Below are 10,250 nucleotides of genomic sequence, written 5' to 3'. Positions count from 1 at the left end.
CTTGTACCTTAACCCTTTCTCAGATTCTCCGCCCCCTTCCGATTGTGATTGCAGAGGCCCAAAGTTGAAGAGAATCAACTCTACGTTGCAGCGACCCAGTCGGGGAGAAATCGACTTCGACAGACTTGCAGTGGCCCCTTCGTCTTCTCCACTTCTCCGGTAAGAGGTGTGTCTCTTCCCAATCCCTAGTTTAGTCCAAAACCATTGCTCGGTGAATCCTCCAAGTTTTTCAAGAACCATCCACGAGATAACAAGAGCAGCTGTTTGTTCTGAGGCAAAGGCATAATTTGTTTTTCTTTGAATACGCTTCTAAAATTCAATGTTTTGATTTCTCATGTGAGAAGGCTTGAAATCAAATGGATAGGTCTCAAGTTCATTGTCTACAGTATCGTATCAAATGGTTGTTCTTTAAATTCAGTGTTTTGATTTCCTAGTCACAGAAGCCGTTCCTCCATCATGTTTAGTTTTTCTAGCAGGCCCAAGCGCAACCTTTCGCCTCTCTCTCTCTCTCTCTCGTTCCTGGAATACTGGTCGAGAAGTAGCATTCATGGTATGCTAAACCCCCTTTTTGTTTTCTTCTCAGGGCATCTGGGGAGTTGCAGATTACAGAGGGCTCTCCTCTCGCACGCTGCTACGTGATTTGGTTCAGGTCAGTGACTCTTGTTCTCTGAAAATTATCTATGTTGCTGTGCTGCTATTTTGTATTTTTTCTGCTCTGTTTTTCCCCTTCTCAAAACAAAGTCCTCCCTTTTTCTTTTTCCTTTTCTGTTCTGGTGTTTGGAATTTTCATTCTACTCTGAAAATTTTCTATGTTTCTATTCAGTTGTGAGGCTTCCTTTCAATAAAATTGGTGTTTGCATGCTATTATTTTGTTTATAAGGTGATATACATGTCTGTTACATAGTGAATATAGCCCGTAATTTTGTTTACAGAACAGCCATATTAAACTTGTACCATATCATTGCCGTACACATTTTATTGCGCCGGATTTTTAGAAAGTATTATTCCATCTGGTCCTTTTAATTGCCATATGTATCTGTACCTGTTTTATTGCTGTTCCCAAACTTACTAACTATGGTCTGCAGTGGCTAAGTTGTAGTGAGTGTTCAGAGTTTAGGGGATGGATGTTTCTGACAGAGTGGACAACCATGGCGAAGGTGTCGAGGAGAAGCAAAAAACGAAGCACAAGGGGAAACACGATAAACCGAAGCCATGGGACGATCCAAACATCGACCACTGGAAGATTGAGAAGTTCGATCCGTCATGGAACAATGGTGGAATGCTCGAAGTTAGTTCCTTCTCGACATTGTTTCCTCAATACAGAGGTAACCATATATTCACATCCCCGCCCCCTCCCCCCCTTTTTCTGTTCTCCAATTGTAAGTTTCTATTCCTTTTTCCAGCATATCTGAGGTTCGCTATATTGAAACAGATGCGTAAATGTAGTTCAGTTAAGATTGCATCAGTAAGTTGCATAACTTTAGGGCATTTGGATTCGGGAAAGCTTATCCTTAAAATGGTGTCAATTCTGCTGATAGTAGAGTAGGAATTGGTCTTGGTTGAATATGCTTATGTCCTCACTTGAATCCCATGCTCATGATTAAAGAAGACATTACGAATATATATATATATATATATTTTGGGGAAGTGGTGTCTGTGAAACCCAACCATTCGCTCTTTTGAAAGGAAACAACCTAAATAGTTCATTGACATTGTTCCCTATTCATGTCTCCTCCCTCTTCCATTCCCAAATTCTAGAACACTATTGTGTTGGATTAAGATGGCCACTGAGAGGGGGCGGGGGGGTTGAATCAGTGGTGACCAAAAACTCGATCCCAATTCTTTCGTTCTTCGACTCGTTGGTGTCACTGGTAGCACATGCACATATAAGACACATTTACATACACACACCTTGCAACCACATGCACTCACAACTACGTGGCCAAGTCTACCATGTGTACACAACCATACATATACAGCCACACATCACATAGCCCATCCTCCACAAACCATCTTGCAACAGATAATATAACAACGCAAATACATAGGCACACACCACAAGACAAGGTTTACGTGGTTTGGCAGTGTGCCTACATTCATGGTGCAAATGTCCACTTAGGCTACAACCCAAATCCGGCATTGGTACAATGGAGAATACAATGATATGACTGCACCCACGGTCGAGAGCATCAACCCCCGCTTGGGCTACAACCCAAATTCGGCATTGGTTACCTCTAACCAATGTTCTCTTCTCCCTTTGTGCGGCTCACATTCACCCATGCTTCTTCGCTGCCGGAGCTTCAACCAAGTTGTCACTTGGGGTTTTTTGAAGCTTCACACAAAACCCTCAGTTTGTTCTCTTCTTCTCTTATTCCAAACCGTTGATTGTATCTTGAAGCTCTTGAAGAATCTTTCAAATGGTGCAAATCGATGACCGACATGAATGTAATCTTCTAGGGTTCCTTCTCTTGGAGGTTATCTCACTTTTCCTCTCCGTTTCTTGGGGGTTTTCCTCCTACTTTCCCAAATGGCCAAGTTCCCCTTTTATAGGCAACCAATGACTTAAGTCAAAAGACCCACGTGTTCGCCATTTAAACAGCCCAGGAAAAATTGACACAGTGTCGCTCGCCATTGCTTCGTTGTCTAATAGCCCCCCTTTAAATGTCTAACAGAATCTTCTAAATATCGATACTCCAGACATATTTCGCTTTTTAAAGCGCTTCACTTGACACGAAAATGGTAAATTTGCCATTGAAGCTGGTGTGTTCGACGCTGGGACTGAACAGTTGCACGGTTCTACGAAAACGGCCATTTCTCCCTCGCTTGATCTCTGATTAACTTGATTCTTTCGCCAAATGAAAGCTGACTCAAAGGGCTACAACTTTCTTGCCTACACCATCAACTCAGGTTCAGTGCATGAGTTCCAAAACTAAGCTTGAATCTGATGCATGTGTAGAAACAGCTTCTAGAAGCATACAGTATACACGCCGTGTCTGATGAACAAGTTATAACTTCCAACATTGATATCGGATTGATCTGATTCTTGAACAGCTGGAAAGCTAACTTAGAGATCTATCTTTCTCATGTTTTGAGATTTCATAAATTCCAAATGAAGGACAACTCAAAACTCCCATGAAATTACTGTACTAACACAAACTTGCAGTCTTCCTCACATAACTGCATTCTTCTCCTTCGGCAACATCACCTCATTCACTCTAGGATTTACACCAACGCCCTTGTCATGCCAAACACATCTGTCTGCCAACTCATGATGTGCTACTTGTACCGGCCCTACTGCCAATTGCCTGCCATTTGTCACTACCACCTGCTATAAGCCTATAACACAGTAAGCCTTTGCAACTGCTCTGACATTGTCTGCTGCCATATCATCTGCTCAACAGACTAATACTCAATTAATTGTGTATCTCCACAGCATTCTCCACAGCTCTTCCTCTGTTGAACTACTTAGTGTGTTAACTTTAATGACAACAACACATGCTGGTGTTGTTAACGGCCCAACATATTGTTCTTCTCCAGCATTTCTGGGTTTAGCTACAATAGATGGATGCAATAAATGATGTTCAGTTGAGATTACATCAGTAATTGGTTTGGTAAAGAATAAAGGAAAAATAAAATATTCTTGAAAGAACTGAGTTGGAAAAAGTGAATGAACATTTGTGAGGTACAAAACTGCAACTGAATTGACTTGATGGGGATTACAAAATCTGGGTTAATCATAAGGTTGGATGCTAGTTTATGGATAATTTGGGCAAAAGTTTCAACAATCAAACTGATGGCAATGATAGGGATGGGATCACAGATGGAATTGTTTTGAATTGGTAGCGAACCTTATGATTAACAGGAATTAACCATATAAATAATGAAGAGTGATTTGAAATGGTTGAATTGATGTTGATGAAGGTAAGAGTTGAGATGTTTATTAGCAAGGAATATTTTCATGTCAATGGTAAGGTTGCTCCATTGTGACCAAGTGGTCACGGGTTCGAGTCTGGAAACAGCCTCTTTGCGAAAGCAAGGGTAAGGCTGCGTATTATGACCCTCCCCAGACCCCGCAGTGGCGAGAGCCTCGTGCATTGGGTACGCCTTTTTTTATATTTTATTTTCATGTCACAGACTGACAATAGAGGTTTATTTGAATCATTTTATAAGGATGGTGACACATCCAGTGGAAGAGCCAATTGTTATGCTCATTTTATACCCATCCGCCATCTTCTCTCTCAATTAAACTGCCTCATCCAGTGGAAACTGAAAAGCACTGATTAGATGGCTGATATCATATCAAACCAGGGAATATCTTAGGAATGCTATGCCCTTATGAGGTCTCAGTTGTTTTCTTGGATGGATTTTTTTTTTTAAAACGTTTCTAGGTTAGCTCTTTGTGATCTTTCCTCCGAGGGGCTGTATTTTGATTTTTATTCAATTGAGAAACCATGCCTATGGAGGTGGAATGAAGGAGTGTCTGAAATTTCTCAAGGAAAACTTCGTTAACTGGTCTTATGGAGGAAGATTGCTTTGTTAAAGTTCATAACAAGCCTTGGTAGTGCTTATATAAGGTTGTTTTCTTTGCATTCTTTTTAAATTGTATATTTACTTTTTTTCTCCCAAATGCTGCTTAGTCTCCATTTCTACTTCATTCAATCTATAAGTGGCAAAGATTACTTCCTCTGTCTATTTTAAAACAGTTTCATTATTTATTTTTCAATGGTAGTCTTATAATTTATTGTTAACCTTCACCTTTTTTTTGTTTCCTTCAGAAAAATACTTGCAAGAAGTATGGCCCATTGTGAAAGGTGCTCTGAAAGGACATGGTATTTCATGTGAACTCAATTTGGTAAGTTCCATCTTTTTTCCCCAACACAAATCCTTTAAAAGCGAGCTGTTGTATTTGACAATTGTAGACAGAATATTTCATCTGAACTATTTAGGTTTTGTGAATTTCATTTTAACATGAAAATTTGGGTTGAAAAAGTAAGTCATTAATCTTGGAGAGAAAAGTTTGGTGTTTTAGGGTTCCTAGGGTCATGCAATTAAGCAAGCTTAGGATGAGGTAATGAGAAGTGAGAACTAAAGATTTGGATTACGAGTGGATGTTTAAAGATCTTTAACACCACCCTCCCAGGATCCCAAAGGGAAATTGAATTCTTCTAATTTCTAGATACAAAGAAGATGGAAGACATATTCAATATTTTGGGGCTTATTGATGGCAAAATATAATGCCTGGATACCTCGACCATTCAACAGGTCTTGCTTCCTTATAACTTGTCATGTGTTATATGGTAATGGTATCAGAACCCTCTATTAAGTAGCTTTGATTTGATAGAGTGGTACTCCACATGTTGTATATTGTGTTTTGTGTTTGTTTTTTTTTTTTTTAATCAATTGTAATCTCTTTTACTGCTCAGGTTGAAGGATCCATGACTGTTTCAACAACCCGGAAGACAAAGGATCCATATATCATCGTAAAAGCTAGGGATCTCATAAAGCTTTTATCAAGAAGTGTTCCTGCACCTCAGGTATACTTGTTCATTTATGACTTGTCTCTTTCTATCGTACTTCATAGAATATTTTGAACACATGAAACCCAGATTAAACACCATTATCTTTTGTTTGATGGATTAATTGGGTTTGAATTTTCAGCTGTGAAAATTTCTCATGTGAATACCTTATATATATATATATATATATATATATATGTAGAATACTAATTTTCTGTTTGTTAGACATAATTAATTGTGATCATCCTTTCAATACAAATATGCCCAGTTCTAATGCCATGCCTTGACTTGATAGGCAATCAAGATACTGAATGATGAGATGCAATCTGACATTATTAAAATTGGCAGCCTCGTTCACAACAAGGTAAATCTGACACTCTCTTAATTGGTCGGGATGTAATATTTGTATCTTTTTGACCTTGTGATGCCCATATGAGAAAGACTTGATGTTATCACTGACATGTATATTGACCTATTTGTCAAAAATATTTCTGTAGTTTGTTGGATTGCGTTCGATTCTTTTTGAGTGATGGGTGAATATAGTTCCTGTTGGATACAGGTAGAGGTAGGGTTATAGAAAGTTAGAAACAGCTTTGAGTCTTTGTCAGCACGTACATTGCAAAAGCTGCAGAACTGTACTACTGGGTTTCTCAGAAAAAACCTAGGGTCTTTTTAGGCACATACATCAGAAAACTACAGTACACTCTAGCTTTGTTACACATAGTCAAAGAATCAAGGGAAGCATTACAAGGCTAGTTGTCATCCAGGTGAACTAGTGTTTTTGTTAAAACAAATATTAATAGAATAATAACAAAAGATAAGAGAAAGTTGAGGGGGTGACAGAGGTACTAGATCCCCTCTATGGTCCCGAGTAATGTTCACTTGTTTGGATTAGAGGGATTAAATGTTGAAGGCAATTTTCCACAGTTATGGGCAGATCCAGTGTTCAAGTTTTGCCTCTTCATGCATGCTTGTTCTATTCAGGGAATTTCTTGTATGGTAAACATTTTCCATTTTCTTTGATTTGATACCAGTAATGGGTGTGAAAAATTATGCACTAATCTCGTGACCCTTAATTGGTTTGAATGTGCATAGCAGTAATGTTTCATGAGAGTGATTGGAAATGAACTGTGAGATTGCCTGTGGCAGTGATAGCTATTTTTAGTAGACACATTTTCACCATAGTTGCTAAAATGGAAATAAATAGAGTAAAAACTAGAAATGCCCCAAAATCAGATGGTTAAGCTTGTTTAGCAACTGATACCCCTAACTCAAAAAGTTTTCTGGTGGGGTCACCCGTCTGAGATTAAATGGTTGGCACACGTTACTATGCCATGTGGAAGGATGATGTGAAATTCTGAACCTTGGATGTCTAGGAAATAATCTAGATTGGTCATGTGTCAAATTTTAAGGGCAAATTCAATCATTAGCCCTCCCATGTTGTCATGTATGTCCATTCATTCTGTGGATAATTGGTGCACCATTTAGGTAGTGCAGAACATTTCAGTGCTTTATTTTGCCATGTAGCAAATGACGTTTGGACTGACACCTGGCATGTGAGCGGGGGACCTTGGGGTATAGTTGTCCACCAAATTTCAGACCAATTGACTTGCCATGTAGCAGAAACAGTTGTGCCCCCTAGATATTCCTCTCCAGGTGGCCCAACAGAACCGATTCTCTCCAATTCCTCCCCTCCCCCCAAAAAAAAAGAAAAAGAAAAAACAAAATAAAACAGCCCTTCTTTAACAACAGGAAATGCCCTGCATTTGCTTAGTAGGTATTATTCACACTGCAATTGCTGCATTTATTGTGGGCCCTGCCCAAACACTTTGTGTTCATACGCAGTCAGCCTTTAATACTACACCATATTTAACAGTGAACCCAAACTGATAGTGTAGGCACCAACCAAACGTGCTGATGGAATTTTTGACATGCCTAAGTTATTACATTTTGTAGTTGTAAGAGTTTATAGTTTTGTTGGGACATAATGGCATAACTACTACCTTTACTTCTCATAGTTGAGTAATTTTTTGGCTTTCCTCTCCATTCTTTTCCTTGATACATTTGTTTTTCCAATGGACAGTTAGGCAGTTTGTTTATTGGGATGGAATGAATATAATAAATGTTGTCTTCCACAGGAAAGATTTGTTAAACGTAGGCAGAATCTTATCGGCCGTGAATCAACCACACTGAAGGTATTTATTATGATTAAACATAATGACTGACATGCTATATCAAGTTCCTCCATATTTTTTTTGACAGTTCTTGCTCAATTTCTTCTTGATTTAGGCTATTGAGATTTTGACTGGATGCTATGTTCTAGTCCAGGTATATCATCTCGGCTTCTATTTCTTCTCATTGAGTTCCTCCTTCCACTGTTATGCTACTACTTGTCAACAGTTAAAAGGCTGACAGACTTTCCCATGTTGCTTGTAAATGGTCAGGGGAACACAGTTGCTGCTATGGGTTCATTCAAGGGTCTGAAACAACTTCGGAGGATTGTTGAAGATTGCATGCAGAATAAAAAACATCCAATTTACCACATCAAGGTGACTGGGCTATGATAGGATAAAAATCTAAAATTGTTGGTTCTGTCATCTGAGTAATCGTCTTCTACCAGTTATTTTCATTTCCTTAATTTTCTCTAATTGAGAAAATAAAAAAGGCACCAACTACCACATCGAGGTGACTTGATTGCCTTTGCTGGTTCTGCTAGGGTTTCCAAGTAGTACTTTCCAATGACTCATGTTGGTTCCCTTTGTTTTATCTGACAAATAGGAGCTCATGATCAAACGAGAGCTTGAAAAAAATCCAGAACTTGCAAATGAGAGCTGGGATAGATACCTTCCCAATTTCAAGAAGTAAGGCATCAACACACAACTGTGCTTTTGTGTGTGTGTGTTTGTTCCATTCATTTTTTGCATCTTTTATGCTTTCAGAATTCATTTTGATATCATTTCGTGTTTTATTTCCAGGAAAAATGTTAAGAGAAAGAAAGTTAAGGGTAAAGAGAAGAAACCTTATACGCCCTTTCCTCCTCCTCAACAGCCCAGTAAGGTAATGTAAATGCATAGTTTTTCTTTAATTTTCCCCCTCCCATTTATTTGTTCTTTGCTCTTAACCAAGAGATTGTTATTGGCCAGTCAATATGAAATGGCTGTCACTTTGCTTTTATTTCTCTATTATTTTGTATCTAAGTTGATTATTCCTCTTTTAGACCTAGTACATTGGCAGAAATATTTTGTATCTTTTACTAAATGTTTGATATTCATGGTTTCTTGGAATTGACTTATTTTTCAGATTGATCTTCAACTGGAAAGTGGTGAATATTTCTTAAGTGACAAAAAGAAGTCAGCTAAGAAGTGGCAGGAGAGGCAGGAGAAACAGGCGGAGAAAACAGCTGAAAACAAGAGAAAAAGAGAGGCTGCCTTTGTTCCTCCCAAGGTTTGAAAATAAACTTTTATCTGACGCAGTTCCAGTTGTTAGTACATGATGTCTTTTTGTCTAACTTCTCTCTGATGTGGTGGTTGTAGGAGCCCACAAAGCTGGATTCCAATAAATCTCAGGATGATAAGAATGATTTAGCAACCATGACAAAGTCATTAAAGGTGATTGAAATGTGATCCACACTTCATTCCCTTGGTTTTGCATTACAGTCAAAATGCTAATGCTGTACTATTGGTATATGAAACAGTCTTCTATATCAATATTCAAAATTCTGCTGTTTTGTTCAGAGAACTTAAAAGGCTAATCAGACAATTGGAATGCCGAGTCATATTGTTATGATGCTTAAATCTCAAATTTTCTCATTGCAGGAAAAGTCAGAGAAATTTGGGAAGCAGAATGTTATTGAGAATGTCAAGGCTGAAACATTCATTGCAAGTGCAGAACCACCGAGCAAGAAGTCCAAGCGTTCCAAATCTTAACTAATTGCTTGAGCTTCAGCATGGAATCAGGAGGAAATCTTAATTTTTGACTGCTAATTTCTCATTGGAAAATGGGAATCTCTTTTTGATATTGTCTTTAAGCGGAACGTGGTAGAATTTTGTTTTCTTTTGTTTTACTATTTATCATAGAAGGGATTGCAGTTTTCGAAGTTCATCTTTGCAATGCAACGGGTGCAGCCAAATTAACATTGTTGTACAGTAAATTTTGCTAGCCTTAGGTAATGGACAATTTGAGGAGCCTTATCAGATGGTTATAGTTACACAACATTGGCTTGGCTGTATTGAAGATTCTATTGTAATCCCCTTGTTGTAGTCACTGAAATTATTGTTTTCTTGTTGTACCTTTGGTTTTTGGATGAACAAACCAAACCTACTGATTTTAGATTTTACTGAATGTGGAGCATCTTGACTATAAGGCCACAGGCCCACAAAGCCCCTATGAGCCTGGTTCTATTTTCCATCACTGAGCCAGGCTACTCGATCAATTGAGCATCTGTAACTTGCTAAGTTAGGCAACGCTTAGGTTGGCAATTTTGACCCTAGGGGGTTGTTCTTTAGCGTGTGTTTGTCAGCTTCTCCAATTCTTCTTAGATATGGGCTTAGGCCTCTAAAATTGTATGTCCCATTCATACCATTTTCTTGATACCCAACGGTCACATCTGTGACATCGAGGTGTGCGCTTTAAATAAATTCTTTCCTAGATGGCCATGTATGGGAAAATTTTAATCAAAATATTTTTGTATCTTTAATATGGAGCCAGTATTTTGACTCCACCTGTCTATATCGG

The 10,250-nt window shown here is 38.5% G+C and overlaps 1 protein-coding gene across 1 annotated transcript; it reads left to right on the top strand.

Moving 5' to 3' along the window:
• The first annotated feature begins 577 nt into the window (after positions 1 to 577).
• On the top strand, positions 578 to 9,495 carry LOC122648576 (KRR1 small subunit processome component). The gene is made up of 13 exons (XM_043841791.1): positions 578 to 649; positions 1,094 to 1,325; positions 4,776 to 4,852; positions 5,424 to 5,534; positions 5,812 to 5,880; positions 7,655 to 7,711; positions 7,806 to 7,844; positions 7,961 to 8,065; positions 8,295 to 8,377; positions 8,492 to 8,573; positions 8,817 to 8,960; positions 9,050 to 9,124; positions 9,332 to 9,495. Exons 2-13 carry the CDS (start codon positions 1,121 to 1,123, stop codon positions 9,440 to 9,442), a joined length of 1,158 nt encoding a protein of 385 aa, XP_043697726.1. The 5' UTR covers positions 578 to 649; positions 1,094 to 1,120; the 3' UTR covers positions 9,443 to 9,495.
• The last annotated feature ends 755 nt before the right edge of the window (positions 9,496 to 10,250 follow it).

This window comes from Telopea speciosissima, chromosome 1 (genome assembly GCF_018873765.1).
Source record: "Telopea speciosissima isolate NSW1024214 ecotype Mountain lineage chromosome 1, Tspe_v1, whole genome shotgun sequence".
In the NCBI taxonomy this organism is placed as follows: Eukaryota; Viridiplantae; Streptophyta; class Magnoliopsida; order Proteales; family Proteaceae; genus Telopea; species Telopea speciosissima.
The sequence above is the reverse complement of the archived record's forward strand: the minus strand, read 5'-3'. Positions and strand labels throughout refer to the sequence as shown.

What these genes read in the sequence shown, in the direction of transcription:
- LOC122648576 (XM_043841791.1), top strand. Translation starts at nt 1,121, where the DNA reads ATGGATGTTTCTGACAGAGTGGACAACCATGGCGAAGGTGTCGAGGAG. An exon ending in GAAGTGTTCCTGCACCTCAG is followed by an intron (nt 5,535 to 5,811) that starts GTATACTTGTTC and finishes TTGACTTGATAG; the next exon opens with GCAATCAAGATACTGAATGA. An exon ending in CCATGACAAAGTCATTAAAG is followed by an intron (nt 9,125 to 9,331) that starts GTGATTGAAATG and finishes TTCTCATTGCAG; the next exon opens with GAAAAGTCAGAGAAATTTGG.